The sequence below is a fragment of the Ictalurus furcatus genome, chromosome 3, assembly GCF_023375685.1.
Source record: "Ictalurus furcatus strain D&B chromosome 3, Billie_1.0, whole genome shotgun sequence".
In the NCBI taxonomy this organism is placed as follows: domain Eukaryota; kingdom Metazoa; phylum Chordata; class Actinopteri; order Siluriformes; family Ictaluridae; genus Ictalurus; species Ictalurus furcatus.
Genome location: NC_071257.1, coordinates 35526759 through 35544258, shown reverse-complemented (window position 1 = coordinate 35544258; position 17500 = coordinate 35526759). Strand labels below are relative to the sequence as shown.

Below are 17500 nucleotides of genomic sequence, written 5' to 3'. Positions count from 1 at the left end.
TTATAGAGAGAGAGAGAGAGTGAAAGAGAGTTATAGAGAGAGAGAGAGAGAGAGTGAAAGAGAGTTATAGAGAGAGAGAGAGAGTGAAAGAGAGTTATAGAGAGAGAGAGAGAGTGAAAGAGAGTTATAGAGAGAGAGAGAGAGAGAGTGAAAGAGAGTTATATAGAGAGAGAGAGAGTGAAAGAGAGTTATAGAGAGAGAGAGAGAGAGAGTGAAAGAGAGTTATAGAGAGAGAGAGAGAGTGAAAGAGAGTTATAGAGAGAGAGAGTGAAAGAGAGTTATAGAGAGAGAGAGAGTGAAAGAGAGTTATAGAGAGAGAGAGAGTGAAAGAGAGTTATATAGAGAGAGAGAGAGTGAAAGAGAGTTATAGAGAGAGAGAGTGAAAGAGAGTTATATAGAGAGAGAGTGAAAGAGAGTTATAGAGAGAGAGAGTGAAAGAGAGTTATATAGAGAGAGAGAGAGTGAAAGAGAGTTATAGAGAGAGAGAGAGTGAAAGAGAGTTATAGAGAGAGAGAGAGAGTGAAAGAGAGTTATAGAGAGAGAGAGAGAGAGAGTGAAAGAGAGTTATAGAGAGAGAGAGAGAGTGAAAGAGAGTTATAGAGAGAGAGAGAGAGTGAAAGAGAGTTATAGAGAGAGAGAGAGAGAGAGTGAAAGAGAGTTATATAGAGAGAGAGAGAGTGAAAGAGAGTTATAGAGAGAGAGAGAGAGAGAGTGAAAGAGAGTTATAGAGAGAGAGAGAGAGTGAAAGAGAGTTATAGAGAGAGAGAGAGTGAAAGAGAGTTATAGAGAGAGAGAGAGTGAAAGAGAGTTATAGAGAGAGAGAGAGTGAAAGAGAGTTATATAGAGAGAGAGAGAGTGAAAGAGAGTTATAGAGAGAGAGAGTGAAAGAGAGTTATATAGAGAGAGAGTGAAAGAGAGTTATAGAGAGAGAGAGTGAAAGAGAGTTATATAGAGAGAGAGAGAGTGAAAGAGAGTTATAGAGAGAGAGAGTGAAAGAGAGTTATAGAGAGAGAGCAACAGACAGAGTGGGAGAAAGAAGGAGAGAGAAGGAGAGAGTGAGAGAGAGAGAGAGAGAGAGAGAGAGAGAGAGAGAGCACAGCGGGGAGTCATATTTTAAGTGAAAGGATTGTGTTCGTGTTCTATCAGAACTAAAGACTTTAAAGTTATTCAGTGATTCCTTATTTACTGACCTTTTTTATAACTCGAGCACTTTTAAAGCTCCGCTGGATATAAAACTATTTTCAAGGTTTTCCGGTACTTACATTTCAAAAAGACAAACTGAAGCACTTCACGCACCTTGTACGAGCCCTCTTCAGAGAGCCGAGAGCCGAGAGTGGTGTCTGCCGCGTCCGCCTGTTTCAGCTCATGAACGCACGTACCACGGTTCCTTTATCGCAGGATGCTGCCGTACGGCAACGATTACATTTCACCGTTCAACAGAATACTGCAAATATATAAACTCCTTTAAATGACAAGAAATAAATGCTAACTTATCTCGGATAGTGTTTACATTGTTTCCTTCATGCAGTGTCGCCTAAATACTGAAAAATGAATCCCATCTTGTCAGCCCCCTGATGAAGACCTTCACCGTGTCATGTGACTGCAGAAAAGCGGCACTTCCTGGTCATGTGACATGGTTAAGCTGACAAGTTAAAACCCACTTTTTTCCAGTTAAAGAGGAAAACGCTGGTTTTGTGTTCTTGCCTTTCAAAACATCGGAGAAGAATGAACCGAGCATGCATTAAAGAGTTACACCCCTCCCTCGCCTCAGTCCAGCGCTTCCTGTGAGAGCCGTGTGCTCTGACGGTTCAGTTTAGTCAGTTTGACCTCTGTTTGTTTATCGATTATCCGTCTCTGTCCGTCTCCACTCCGCTCCTCTCGTCTATCATTTTCAGAATTGCCGGCTCCATCGCTCTGTTTACTTTGGCGTCGGTTTTTAATTCCGAATCTCCTCCTGTCTGCCACTCATGACTCTTTTTAGGTCCGTGTTTACATCTTTTGGTTTTTCTACGTTCTGAAAACAGTTTGGCTGAAATCCTGACGTCCCGCCAACGTCCGGGAAAGACATCTTTTTTCTCTTCTCTTTTTTTAAATATAACCAGTGCGATGTCTGTTTAAATAACTCTGAAACTTTAAAGCAAAAAAAAAACAGAAAAAAAGAAGCCAGTCATCAGATTCTGGCTGATGTGTGGTCACACATCTCGCTCTGGGTTTTACGACGAAATGAGATTATTGTTTGTAGAGATAAAGGGAGCTCAGCAATACGCAGCGAGGAAACAATTTAAACTGTGAAAAGTGCTGTGTGAGTCCCTCGCGTACGTTTAAAAAATATATCAGAAAAAGCAAAAAGGGCTTCACTCATCCTGAGTTAGTGATTACTCCGATATCGCACGACAACTTTTACAGGAAAACTTCAACGCTCAACATTCTCTGATGAATTTCTGCAACGCCGGAGAGACGACTTTCAAACAGACTCCCGCTTCAGCCAGACATTAAAGTCTACAACAAATAAAATAAAATAAAATAAAATAAACCTTCAGGACCAAAAACAAACAACTCGAGATTGTAATATTTACTTCTAGTCTGAGTAAGATTTAAATATTTACTTCTAGTTGGAATAAGATTGTAATATTTAGTTGTAGTTTGAGTAAGATTGTAATATTTAGTTCTAGTTGGAATAAGATTGTAATATTTAGTTGTAGTTTGAGTAAGATTTAAATATTTAGTTGTAGTTTGAGTAAGATTTAAATATTTAGTTGTAGTTTGAGTAAGATTTAAATAATTACTTGTAGTTTGAGTAAGATTTAAATATTTACTTGTAGTTTGAGTAAGATTTAAATATTTAGTTGTAGTTTGAGTAAGATTTAAATATTTAGTTGTAGTTTGAGTAAGATTGTAATATTTAGTTGTAGTTTGAGTAAGATTTAAATATTTAGTTGTAGTTTGAATAAGATTTAAATATTTAGTTGTAGTTTGAGTAAGATTTAAATATTTACTTGTAGTTTGAGTAAGATTGTAATATTTAGTTGTAGTTTGAGTAAGATTTAAATATTTAGTTGTAGTTTGAGTAAGATTTAAATATTTACTTCTAGTTGGAATAAGATTGTAATAATTAGTTGTAGTTTGAATAAGATTTAAATATTTAGTTGTAGTTTGAGTAAGATTTAAATATTTACTTCTAGTTGGAATAAGATTGTAATAATTAGTTGTAGTTTGAATAAGATTTAAATATTTAGTTGTAGTTTGAGTAAGATTTAAATATTTAGTTGTAGTTTGAGTAAGATTTAAATATTTACTTCTAGTTGGAATAAGATTGTAATAATTAGTTGTAGTTTGAATAAGATTTAAATATTTAGTTGTAGTTTGAGTAAGATTGTAATAATTAGTTGTAGTTTGAGTAAGATTTAAATATTTAGTTGTAGTTTGAGTAAGATTTAAATATTTACTTCTAGTTGGAATAAGATTGGAATAATTAGTTGTAGTTTGAGTAAGATTTAAATATTTAGTTCTAGTTGGAATAAGATTGTAATATTTAGTTGTAGTTTGAGTAAGATTGTAATATTTAGTTGTAGTTTGAGTAACATTGTAATATTTAGTTGTAGTTTGAGTAAGATTTAAATATTTAGTTCTAGTTGGAATAAGATTGTAATATTTAGTTGTAGTTTGAGTAAGATTTAAATATTTAGTTGTAGTTTGAGTAAGATTTAAATATTTAGTTGTAGTTTGAGTAAGATTGTAATATTTAGTTGTAGTTTGAGTAAGATTTAAATATTTAGTTGTAGTTTGAGTAAGATTTAAATATTTAGTTGTAGTTTGAGTAAGATTTAAATATTTAGTTGTAGTTTGAGTAAGATTTAAATATTTAGTTGTAGTTTGAGTAAGATTGTAATAATTAGTTGTAGTTTGAGTAAGATTTAAATATTTAGTTGTAGTTTGAGTAAGATTTAAATATTTACTTCTAGTTGGAATAAGATTGTAATAATTAGTTGTAGTTTGAATAAGATTTAAATATTTAGTTGTAGTTTGAGTAAGATTGTAATAATTAGTTGTAGTTTGAGTAAGATTTAAATATTTAGTTGTAGTTTGAGTAAGATTTAAATATTTAGTTGTAGTTTGAGTAAGATTTAAATATTTACTTCTAGTTGGAATAAGATTGGAATAATTAGTTGTAGTTTGAGTAAGATTTAAATATTTAGTTCTAGTTGGAATAAGATTGTAATATTTAGTTGTAGTTTGAGTAAGATTGTAATATTTAGTTGTAGTTTGAGTAAGATTGTAATATTTAGTTGTAGTTTGAGTAAGATTTAAATATTTAGTTCTAGTTGGAATAAGATTGTAATATTTAGTTGTAGTTTGAGTAAGATTTAAATATTTAGTTGTAGTTTGAGTAAGATTTAAATATTTAGTTGTAGTTTGAGTAAGATTGTAATATTTAGTTGTAGTTTGAGTAAGATTTAAATATTTAGTTGTAGTTTGAGTAAGATTTAAATATTTAGTTGTAGTTTGAGTAAGATTTAAATATTTAGTTGTAGTTTGAGTAAGATTTAAATATTTAGTTGTAGTTTGAGTAAGATTGTAATAATTAGTTGTAGTTTGAGTAAGATTTAAATATTTAGTTGTAGTTTGAGTAAGATTTAAATATTTACTTCTAGTTGGAATAAGATTGTAATAATTAGTTGTAGTTTGAATAAGATTTAAATATTTAGTTGTAGTTTGAGTAAGATTTAAATATTTACTTCTAGTTGGAATAAGATTGTAATAATTAGTTGTAGTTTGAATAAGATTTAAATATTTAGTTGTAGTTTGAGTAAGATTTAAATATTTAGTTGTAGTTTGAGTAAGATTTAAATATTTACTTCTAGTTGGAATAAGATTGTAATAATTAGTTGTAGTTTGAATAAGATTTAAATATTTAGTTGTAGTTTGAGTAAGATTGTAATAATTAGTTGTAGTTTGAGTAAGATTTAAATATTTAGTTGTAGTTTGAGTAAGATTTAAATATTTACTTCTAGTTGGAATAAGATTGGAATAATTAGTTGTAGTTTGAGTAAGATTTAAATATTTAGTTCTAGTTGGAATAAGATTGTAATATTTAGTTGTAGTTTGAGTAAGATTGTAATATTTAGTTGTAGTTTGAGTAAGATTGTAATATTTAGTTGTAGTTTGAGTAAGATTTAAATATTTAGTTCTAGTTGGAATAAGATTGTAATATTTAGTTGTAGTTTGAGTAAGATTTAAATATTTAGTTGTAGTTTGAGTAAGATTTAAATATTTAGTTGTAGTTTGAGTAAGATTTAAATATTTAGTTGTAGTTTGAGTAAGATTTAAATATTTAGTTGTAGTTTGAGTAAGATTGTAATATTTAGTTGTAGTTTGAGTAAGATTTAAATATTTAGTTGTAGTTTGAGTAAGATTTAAATATTTAGTTGTAGTTTGAGTAAGATTTAAATATTTAGTTGTAGTTTGAATAAGATTTAAATATTTAGTTGTAGTTTGAGTAAGATTGTAATAATTAGTTGTAGTTTGAGTAAGATTTAAATATTTACTTCTAGTTGGAATAAGATTGTAATAATTAGTTGTAGTTTGAATAAGATTTAAATATTTAGTTGTAGTTTGAGTAAGATTGTAATAATTAGTTGTAGTTTGAGTAAGATTTAAATATTTAGTTGTAGTTTGAGTAAGATTTAAATATTTACTTCTAGTTGGAATAAGATTGGAATAATTAGTTGTAGTTTGAGTAAGATTTAAATATTTAGTTCTAGTTGGAATAAGATTGTAATATTTAGTTGTAGTTTGAGTAAGATTGTAATATTTAGTTGTAGTTTGAGTAAGATTTAAATATTTAGTTCTAGTTGGAATAAGATTGTAATATTTAGTTGTAGTTTGAGTAAGATTGTAATATTTAGTTGTAGTTTGAGTAAGATTGTAATATTTAGTTGTAGTTTGAGTAAGATTTAAATATTTAGTTCTAGTTGGAATAAGATTGTAATATTTAGTTGTAGTTTGAGTAAGATTTAAATAATTAGTTGTAGTTTGAGTAAGATTGTAATATTTAGTTGTAGTTTGAGTAAGATTTAAATATTTAGTTGTAGTTTGAGTAAGATTTAAATAATTAGTTGTAGTTTGAGTAAGATTTAAATATTTAGTTGTAGTTTGAATAAGATTTAAATATTTAGTTGTAGTTTGAGTAAGATTGTAATAATTAGTTGTAGTTTGAGTAAGATTTAAATATTTACTTCTAGTTGGAATAAGATTGTAATAATTAGTTGTAGTTTGAATAAGATTTAAATATTTAGTTGTAGTTTGAGTAAGATTGTAATAATTAGTTGTAGTTTGAGTAAGATTTAAATATTTAGTTGTAGTTTGAGTAAGATTTAAATATTTACTTCTAGTTGGAATAAGATTGGAATAATTAGTTGTAGTTTGAGTAAGATTTAAATATTTAGTTCTAGTTGGAATAAGATTGTAATATTTAGTTGTAGTTTGAGTAAGATTGTAATATTTAGTTGTAGTTTGAGTAAGATTTAAATATTTAGTTCTAGTTGGAATAAGATTGTAATATTTAGTTGTAGTTTGAGTAAGATTGTAATATTTAGTTGTAGTTTGAGTAAGATTGTAATATTTAGTTGTAGTTTGAGTAAGATTTAAATATTTAGTTCTAGTTGGAATAAGATTGTAATATTTAGTTGTAGTTTGAGTAAGATTTAAATAATTAGTTGTAGTTTGAGTAAGATTGTAATATTTAGTTGTAGTTTGAGTAAGATTTAAATATTTAGTTGTAGTTTGAGTAAGATTTAAATAATTAGTTGTAGTTTGAGTAAGATTGTAATATTTAGTTGTAGTTTGAGTAAGATTTAAATATTTACTTCTAGTTTGAGTAAGATTTAAATAATTAGTTGTAGTTTGAATAAGATTTAAATATTTACTTGTAGTTTGAGTAAGATTTAAATATTTAGTTGTAGTTTGAGTAAGATTTAAATATTTAGTTGTAGTTTGAGTAAGATTTAAATATTTAGTTCTAGTTTGAATAAGATTGTAATATTTAGTTCTAGTTTGTTATTCAGTCATGCAAAGTTGCCAAGCTTAAGAAGTTTTGTAAAATCTCCTTATTACACATTTAAATTTATGTTTAGAAATCAGTTAATTCGATATTTTATTATCGTCCTCAGCGACTGTAGCCGATAGGAACGTATTTTTATTTAGTTATACTGTCAAAAAAGTCAAACGAATCACTGTGTGTGCCAGGTTGTAAACACACACCTGAGCCTCACTCTCCCGAGATCCTATATTTAGGTCAGTGATGGGGAATTGGAGAAAGGTTTAGAAAAAGATGAAGGTGGCCAAAGGTCATAGGTCACAAAAGGTGTCACTGGTTCGTGAGATTAAAGCGGCGATGAATTCCTCTGAGAACGAAAAAAAAAAAAAAAAAAAGGAAAAGAAAGAGCTTAGGAGCTGAAAGCTAAAGCACTGAGGAAAATGCAATAAACCTGCTGGCCTTTTACACACACACACACACACACACACACACACACACGTCTGTATGAGGCGACAAATCATGATGCTGACTTTGTTTTATTTTAGAGAACATCCAAAACTCTTAATTGTTTATATTTTTCACTATAGAATTGACTCATTAGTGGTTAAAGTGTGTGTGTGTGTGTGTGTGTGTGTGTGTGTGTGTGAGGAAGTGTGGTGTTTTATTTCTCTCACTACTGATTAATCGACACGTTCTGACCAATCAGAATCCAGAAGTGTACAGGGTGTGTCCTCACCGTTCTGGACGTCCAGCACGTGGTGTTTGTCCAGTGTCCAGCCGCCCATGTTGGAGGCGTCGAGCTCGTAACCCTGAAGGACGGCGGTCCTCTTCTCCCACAGGATCAGATCCAAACACGACTCATACTCGAACCCCACCGACACTAAACACACACACACACGCACACACACACACATGCACACACGCACGCACGCACACACAGACACACACACAAACACGCACACACAAACACACACACACACACACACACGCACACAAAACACGCACAACGCACACACACACAGACACACACAGACACACACACACACACACACAGAGACACACACACACAGAGGGAGAGAAGGAGAGATTCAGGGATTTAATTAATCAGATAAATAGATACATTTAAACACTTTTCTAAATAAAAATAAAACTCACACTCAAGTCATAAAACAATCCCACGCTGTGAGATCTATCAATCATTATTTCTAGACCAGTTTCAATAGTTATTAATAAAAATATGTCATTAGAATATGTATAAACTGTATTATTATAATACAGTTATAATACATTATTATAAGCAAATCTGTATTATTATCTCTTCTTCTTCTTCCTCTTCTTCTGATTATTATTATTATTATTATTATTATTATTATTATTATTATGAATGAAAATGGTTGCTATAGCCACATTCTAATGAATTTCTAACAAACAAACAAACAAACAGAAAATAAAAAGCAGATCTAAAGAATACAAAACACTCTGACTGAATGAATGAATTTGGTATAGCCATGATTTATACAGTTTTAATTTTCTAATTCTTTTCTTTCTATTTTTGTGGGACTTTACATTTATCTGTAGAATTCCTACCCCATATTTATTAAATAATATATCTACCTGATCTCTAGATAGATAGATAGATAGATAGATAGATAGGCAGACTAATGAATGTATAGTCCTATGAATTGTTACATACTAATATCTTTATTATATATTTAATTATATATTCATTTACTTAGTTATTTGTTTGTTTGTTTAAGACAGACAGATAGATAGACAGGCAGTTAGATAGACAGACAGACAGATAGATAGACAAACAGACAGATAGACAGACAGACAGACAAACATATAGATAGACAGACAGATAGAAGGACAGTTTTATACATTCTTTTTTGAGTTGGATTTTTCATTAATATTTGATATGACTCTGTATATTATATTTGATATTAGTTTGTTAAAATATATTTATTCACTCGTTTGTTTAATTACTTTTTTAAATCCTTTTTTAATCGGACTTTCCTTTTTTTAGCTTTACTCCGTGGTGTTATGCAATTATTATTATTTTTTTACTATTTCAGATTTTGTAGAAGACTTGGTTCACGCATCATATACCGTACATACGTTACGTGTTCCTGTACTGGAATAAAAACACGGGGTTACTTGAGAACTGTAATATACAGTAGTTGAGGAAGTTATTTCTCAGCGGTGGACTGAGTTGAGTGATCTGTGGTGATCTGGAGTGATCTGGAGCGATCTGGAGTGATCTGGAGTGATCTGAAGCGATCTGGAGTGACCTGGAGCGATCTGCGGTGATCTGGAGTGATCTGCAGTTATCTGGAGTGATCTGGAGTGATCTGGAGCGATCTGGGGTGATCTGGAGTGATCTACAGTGATCTGGAGTGATCTGGAGTAATCTGGGGTGATCTGCAGTGATCTGGAATGATCTGGAGCGATCTGGAGTGATCTGGAGTGATCTGAAGCGATCTGGAGTGACCTGGAGCGATCTGCGGTGATCTGGAGTGATCTGCAGTTATCTGGAGTGATCTGGAGCGATCTGGAGTGATCTGCATTGATCTGGAATGATCTGGAATGATCTGCAGTGATCTGGAGTGATCTGGAATGATCTAGAGTGTATCTGGAGCGATCTGGAGTGATCTGGAGTGATCTGGAACGATCTGGAGTGATCTGGGGTGATCTGGCACAATCTGGAGTGATCTGCAGTGATCTGGAGCGATCTACAGTGATCTGGAGTGATCTGCAGTGATCTGGAACGATATGCAGTTATCTGGAGCGATCTGAAGTGATCTGGAATGATCTGCAGTGATCTGGAGTGATCTGGAATGATCTAGAGTGTATCTGGAGTGATCTGGAGTGATCTTGGAGTGATCTGGAACGATCTGGAGTGATCTGGGGTGATCTGGCGCAATCTGGAGTGATCTGCAGTGATCTGGAGCGATCTACAGTGATCTGCAGTGATCTGGAACGATATGCAGTTATCTGGAGCGATCAGAAGTGATCTGGAGTGATCTGCAGTGATCTGGAACGATATGCAGTTATCTGGAGCGATCTGGAGTGATCTGCAGTGATCTGAAGTGATCTGGAATGATTTGGAGTGATCTGCAGTGATCTGGAGTGATCTACAGTGATCTGGAGTGATCTGGAATGATCTGGAATGATCTGGAGTGATCTGCAGTGATCTGGAGCGATCTGCAGTTATCTGGAGCGATCTGGAGTGATCTGCAGTGATCTGGAGTGATCTGGAGGGATCTGCAGCGATCTGGAGCAATCTGCAGTGATTTGGAGCGATCTGGAGGGATCTGCAGTGACCTGGAGCGATCTGTGGCGATCTGGAATGATCTGGAGCAATCTGGAAAGATTTGCTCGTCTGCCACATGTCCTGGACCAGAATAACGCCACCCGTGTGTCCTCCTCACCATTATCTCCAGCATAAAGCCAGAAAAACACACACGTGACCTTTCCAACCCGGAGAGATGGACGTGTACGTTTCGCTACGTCCGCTAATCATACACACGCTATACAACTCCGTCAGCAAGAAACCGGACCGGGATGGAGAGATAAGAGCGCTGATTTGCATGCTGGATGTTGTGTGTAAGCACTTCGCCTGTGTAAGGTCTCCTCACGTCACGTTACGTTTATTATCCACCGCAGGTGTAGGGCGACGCCAGGTGGGAAACACGGAGCGGCTGTTTATCACCGTGACAACGCTGATCAGATTATAAAGGCTGATCAGATTATAAAGGCTGCGCGACACCGGGAGGAAGCGAAGGATGTGCTCTCACTTCACCCGGTTCTCAAACTCGATCAGTCTTCTACACAAAGTCCACCTTATTCCACAACATGAATATTATTTATTTATTATTCAACACTTAGTCATATTCCGTGTGTGCAAATCTCAACATGGAGCTCAAACCGATCTGAAAATACTGTTTACACACACACACACACACACACACACACACGTATGTATGTAATATATTAAATTCACCGTAACAGTGCCATTAATCTCCATTATCTGGGGTAACAATATACATTTTTTTATTATAAAAAAAAATTATATTACTATTTATTAGAATATAAAAAATATAATCTTTAAAAAATATTAATCAAGTATTTATTCATTTGTTTGCTGTGTGTAACCATTTTAACTTGAGATCAGGGCGATTTATAAGGAATCTGTAAATAAGACAAAATAAAAATAATAAAAGAATTAATCGAAGAGAAATGGAATAAAAACGAGTATTTAAATGTGAGAGCGAATAAAATCCAGAAACCTTTAAAAAAAAAAAAACGCTTAAAAGTTACATCGACTTGAATACTAATGAAAAATGAAAAGAAAAACAAAAAGACGTCCATAAAGAAATGTTTCAGTTTCTCTGTCCGTCTATCCATCTAATGTTTATCTCTTTTATTTTCAGAATTATTGATTGATTTATTTATTTAAAATTTCATACGTTATAAAGCAGTGTGCGAGGAGCTTTAAAAAAAAAAAGAGCGAACAAAAGTAATAAGAACCATACACTAACTAACCATACACTAAATACACAAAACAAACAAGCAAACAAACAAACAAGCGTTTGTAAATAACCTTCAAAGTGATGTTTTAATTGTCCAAAAATAATGAATTCACTTATTTGTTTGTTTGTTTATTAAAAATGGAGAGATGCCACTAAACCGCCTATTTTCCTAAAAATCGAATAAAAAATGAATAAACAAAGAGATAAATAAAAAAGTAAGAAAGAAAGAAATGTAAACAAACAAACAATTAAACGTATTGGTAATTAATTTTCAAAGTTTTGTTTTAATCTTCCAAATATAATCGACTAATTTTCACTTATTTGTTTGTTTGTTTGTTAAAACTAGAGAGATTAATTATTGGACAAAATGTCACCAAATCGCCTATTTTCCTAAATATCAAATAAATAAATACATAAATAAATAAATACATAAAAGAATGACTACATAAATGAAAAAAATAAACAAGCTGCTGGATAAATAAGAAAGAAAGAAAAAAGAAATTAATGAACAAGCAAACAAATAGATAAATAAGTATAAATAAATAAAGTAATAACAAAGAATAAACAAACAAACAAAAAACAAATAAATGAATGAATAAATAAACGAATGATTATCATACAAGTGTTTATAATGATTATTTTTGCTCCAAGAAGTTATTCATTTGTTTGTTTGTTTATTTATTTAAAAATGTAGATGAAACTGAAATAAACAGGAAATGTGGCTAAATAAGCCCCATCTATATTAGTATGTTGTAGTATGCTGTATATTAGAGTAACGAATATAAACGTATAATCTCACACGCCATGTGTGAGAGCTGCAGTGTTTACAGATGATGAATATAAACATAAATATAAACATAAATATGAATAAATATCCCTCCAGACTCACCGACCGCCTCGCTCAGGCCGTACACTCGCTGGTTGTAGGCATCCGTCTTGTCCCAGATGAAGGTGTAGGACAGGTTGGGTTCTGCGGGGAACCACTTCTGGAAGAGGCGTCCCACCACAGCCACCATCAGGTGCACCTTCATCAGGTTAAAAGGGATGGTGGACTGGGTCATGGTGACCTTCAGGACGGGACGGTACCCGGCCGCTCGAGAACTCAGGTACACCAGGTTCAGGTCGCTGCCGGGGATCGCTGTGTCCTCCTGGAGAACCTGCACATCACAGAACACACGGGTCACCATGGAGACAAGACCAGGAGCATGGTATCTTTAAGGGTTCTTCACTTGTTCCTCGGGAGGAACACGAAGGTTCTGTATAAAACCCTACAACAGAGTGCTTCCCTATCAGTAACCGTTCCGTGTAGAACCTCCTAGAAATCTAAGAACCCGGAATCTCAGAATGTTCGGCTTTACATTTAGTGCTGTCTGAGAAACCAGTCGGTTCCTGTTCTCACTTACGTTACAGCAGCTGTAAACAGCCGTTCCTTCACCAGGAACCGCAAAGAAGCGTAACCGTCTGTCCTGGAGATGGCGGAAAACTTCAAGTTACGGCTTCACCTCTGACTGTCGCAGAGCGCTGACACTGGAGACTCCTTCCATACACGTGACATAAACATGTCCTCTCATGTCAATGATTTTTGAACAATTCCGCCCTCTGAGTGAGCTGTTACTATAGAAACCATAACTTATAACTGCTGTCCAATCAGAACGGAGCGTTGTAGTGTGAATGAAATATCCATGATGTTGTAATGGTTTGAGGATCTGAAGACAGCGTGGTGTTGTGATCGATCTGCGTGTCACGCGGTTCACGTTTCTCGCTCAGCTAAAGCGCGGTTCTGCCTCTGACGTGAATAATGAGCTCTTCGCTAATAACCGAGGAGAATGAAATAAAGGCAGGTCTCGGTGGTGAGCTCAGACGTTTGGACCCCGCTGTGTATTTCTTCTCTGCTCCATTACTGTTGGAATAGATTACAGCATTATGTAAGCGCCCGCTTTTGGCAAAAACCCCATCTTTAACTGATCCCACGGGATGAGTCGCATTTTCACCAGGCGCTTTAAAAACCAAGCTCATCTGTGTGATGCTCGTTCTCCGTCGTTCTCCAGGTGATTTCTGCTGAGGCTTTGCTCTTAAATTTACTCGAGCGAATCAAAGCAGATGTCCAACGGTCTTCTTCAGTCAGCTGTCAGTGTGTCAGTGTGCAGGTTCCGCCTCTCAGCAACACCGACTCACCTTACAGACCCAGCGACCCCTCACCACCTTCCCACTTCCTGTTCACTTCCCTCTTCCTGTTCCCGTCCCACTTCTGTTTCCATCCCACTTCATGTTCACGTCTCGCTTCCTGTTCATTTCTCACTTCCTGTTCATGTCCCACTTCCTGTTTACTTCCCTCTTCCTGTTCCATTTCTCACTTCCTGTTCATGTCCCTCTTCCTGTTCATGTCCCACTTCCTGTTCACTTCCCTCTTCCTGTTCTTGGTGAAGCTCTGACCTCTCAGTGTCGGGACAGTTCTGCTCATCAACATATAAAAAAGAAACAGCACTTTCTTTCTTTCTTTCTTTCTTTCTTTCTTTCTTCTTTCTTTCTTTCTTTCTTCTTTCTTTCTTCTCCTCTGCTTTTCTCGTTATATATTTGTTGGATTGAATATTTTTCTCTGTCCCTCCATAAAAAAATCTTTTCTATTTAACTTCTTTTGCTCCTTTGTTAATTTTATTTGTTTGTGTTTGTTTCACTCTTTGTCTCTTGATTGTTTATTTGTTGTTTGATTTCTTCTGTTTCTTCTTCTGTATTTATTTCGCATTTTCTCTTGTATTTTATTTCATATTATTTATTTATTTGCTTCATTTCTCGGTCTCGCTTTCCTTTACTCACTTATTATTTGTATTCTTCTTTTGCGTTCTTTTTACATTGCATTTAATTTTTCTCTCCCTCTCTCCCCTCTCTCTCCCTCTCCCTCTCTCCCCCTCTCCCCCTCTCTCTCCTTCTCCCCTCTATCACCCTCTCTCCCCTCTCTCTCCCTCTCCCTCTCTCTCCCTCTCCCCTCTATCACCCTCTCTCTCCCTCTCTCTCTCTCCCTCTCCCCTCTATCACCCTCTCTCTCCCTCTCTCTCCCTCTCCCTCTCTCCCTCTCCCTCTCCCTCTCTCTCTCCCTCTCCCTCTCTCTCCCTCTATCACCCTCTCTCTCTCCCCCTCTCCCTCTCTCTCCCTCTCCCTCTCTCTCCCTCTATCACCCTCTCTCTCCCTCTCTCTCTCTCCCTCTCTCTCCCTCTCTCCCCTCTCTCTCTCTCTCCCTCTCTCTCCCTCTCTCTCCCTCTCTCCCCTCTCTCTCTCTCTCTCCCTCTCTCTCCCTCTCTCCCCTCTCTCTCTCTCTCCCTCTCTCTCCCTCTCTCCCCTCTCTCTCCCTCTCGCTCCCTCTCTCCCCTCTATCTCCCTCTCTCTCTCCCCTCTATCTCCCTCTCTTTCCCTCTCTCTCTCCCCTCTATCTCCCTCTCTCTCTCCTCCTCTCTCTCTCCCTCTCTCCCCCCCCTCTCTCCCCCCCTCTCTGTCCCCCTCTCTCTCTCCCTCTCTCTCCCCCCCCCCCTCTCTGTCCCCCTCTCTCTCTCCCTCTCTCTCTCCCCTCTATCTCTCTCCCTCTCACTCTCTCCCCTCTATCTCCCTCTCTCTCTCTCCCCTTCTCTCTCTCCCTCTCTCTCCCCCCCTCCCCTCCTCTCTCGACAGTCACGTCTCTTCTTGCTGTTCTGAATAAAGTAAATTACACTGAGCCGCACTGCTTTCTGAGTTTCTACACTTTTGAGCCAAACAAGTGCCTGAGGGATTTGCTCTCTCTCTCTCTCTCTCGCTCACTCTCACTCTCTCTCTCTCTCTGTCTCTGTCTCTCTCTCTGTCTCTCTCTCTCTCGCTCACTCTCTGTCTCTCTCTCTGTCTCTCTCTCTCTCGCTCACTCTCACTCTCTCTCTCTCTCTCTGTCTCTCTCTCTTTCTCTCTCTCTCTCGCTCACTCTCTCTCTCTCTCTCTCGCTCACTCTCTCTCTCTCTCACTCTCTCTCCCTCTCTCTCTCTCTCTCTCTCTCTCTCTCTCCGTTCCTCGTATTAATCGGTGAGATCAGGACATTGTGTTTATGTGAAACTTTGAGCTTTGAGCTCAGACGATGTAACCGAATCGATAAAATGGAAAAACAATAACTGGATTCAAAAAAGAGGAAATAAGAAGAAGCAGAACAGAACAGAAGGGGCTGAGATCTCACCGGATTACTCATTACACACACTCACACACACACACACACACACACACACACACACACTCACACACACGCTCACATAACTGTGGTCTGTGCAGTCACAGTAACCACAGCCGATAAAAGTATCAAGCGCACATGTATGTGAGTGTGTGAATGTGTGTGTGTGTGTGTGTGTGTGTGTGTGTGTGTGTGTGTGCCCCAGGCTTGTATATTTGCTTAAGGGTGGATGTGTAAGGTTGGAGCATGCACACACTGCCCTTTCCCACCCTTCTGTGATCTTTCATTACACACCCCGAGCTCTTAATAAAAACACACCACATGCGCTGCCATGTTCCACACGAGCTGCTGTGTTATTCTTAGCTGCAGGGTGCGTGTGTGTGTGTGTGTGTGTGTGTGTGTGTGTGTGTGCGTGTGTGTGTGCGTGCGTGTGTGTGTGTGGAGGCAATAGGGAATACACACGTACACACACATGTACACATAAACATATGGCTTGGGCAGAAAAACTCTTTACCCAAAATAATAAGAAGTGACGTGAGATGAAAGCAGATCATTTGGTTCGCTCCATTACACACTCGGAGAAGGCGGCCATTTTACCGTCCTGACCGAGGAGCGCCAACAAATCTGCTAATGGTTATGAAGCTGGAGCGCGCGGCGAGCGTGTCTTACCCAATCACATCACTGCGTTTCACTCAAATAATAAACCTCTCCGTGGTTTTCCCCGACGCCGAGCATCATGGGAAAGTGTGTAGACCTTAATATCTATAGCGCCCAGTTTCTGTGTGTGTGTGTGTGTGTGTGCATGTCTGTCTGTGTGTGTGTGTGTGTGTGTGTGTGCATGTCTGTCTGTGTGTGTGTGTGTGTGTGTGTGTGTGTGTGTGTGTGCGTGCATTTCGTTCTTTGTCTTCTTCCTTTTCTCTTTCTTTCCTACACTCCTTAACGTTTCTTTCTTTCATCTTAGTCTCTTTCATTCTCTTCGATATTACGTTATATTTATTTACTTCTTTCTTTCTTCATTTAATCATTTTTTCCTTTTCTTTTCTCTTTTGCTTTGTTACAATTCTTTCTTTCTTTCATTTTTACTTTCTATTGTTCCTTCCTTTTGTATTTATTGTTTGTTTGCATTTTTCTGTCACTTTTCGGATTAATTCTGTTTCTCTTTTCTTTCTTGTTTCTTTCTTCAGTTTCATAATTTTTTGTTGATTTCTCTTTATTTGTTTGTTTTGTGTGGGTTTTTTTTTTGCTTCCTTTCTCTTTTGCATTGTGCATTTTTCTTTTTCTTTCTTTCTTTCCTCTTGTGTTTTATCTTTATTTATTTATTTGCTTGTTTATTTATTTATTTATTTGCTTGTTTATCTGTTTATTTGCTTGTTTTGCAGCCTTTCTCAGTTTTTCTTTAACTCCTATTTTCCTTCCTTTTTTATTTATTGCTTGTGGCATTTTTCTCTATATTTTTATTTTCCGTCTCGATTCTGCTTCTCTTTTCTTCGTGGTTTCGTTCTTTCTTTTGTCTCTTTATTCCCCTTTTCTCTTTTGCATTGTGTTCTATTTCTTTCTTTCTTTCCTCTTCTATTTGATCTTTCTTCATTTATTCATTTGCTTGTTTATCTGTTTATTTGTTATTTCTCATTTCTCAGTTTTTTCATTACTTCCTATTTTTATTTATTGCTTGTTTGCTTTATTTATTTTCTATTGCTTTTATTTTCCATTTCAATTCTATTTCTTTCTTTCTTTCTTTCTTTCTTTCTTTCTCGA

The 17500-nt window shown here is 35.9% G+C and overlaps 1 protein-coding gene across 5 annotated transcripts in view; it reads right to left on the bottom strand.

Moving 5' to 3' along the window:
• The window catches only part of LOC128606122 (teneurin-3), a 430029-nt gene that overhangs the window by 56673 nt on the left and 355856 nt on the right, over positions 1-17500 (bottom strand). For all 5 annotated transcript variants that reach the window (XM_053622151.1, XM_053622152.1, XM_053622153.1 and 2 more), the window contains 2 exons: positions 12458-12725; positions 7773-7916 (listed from right to left, as the gene is read on the bottom strand). In XM_053622151.1, coding sequence (XP_053478126.1) covers positions 7773-7916; positions 12458-12725 — 412 coding nt within the window. The remainder of the gene's footprint in view (positions 1-7772; positions 7917-12457; positions 12726-17500) is intronic.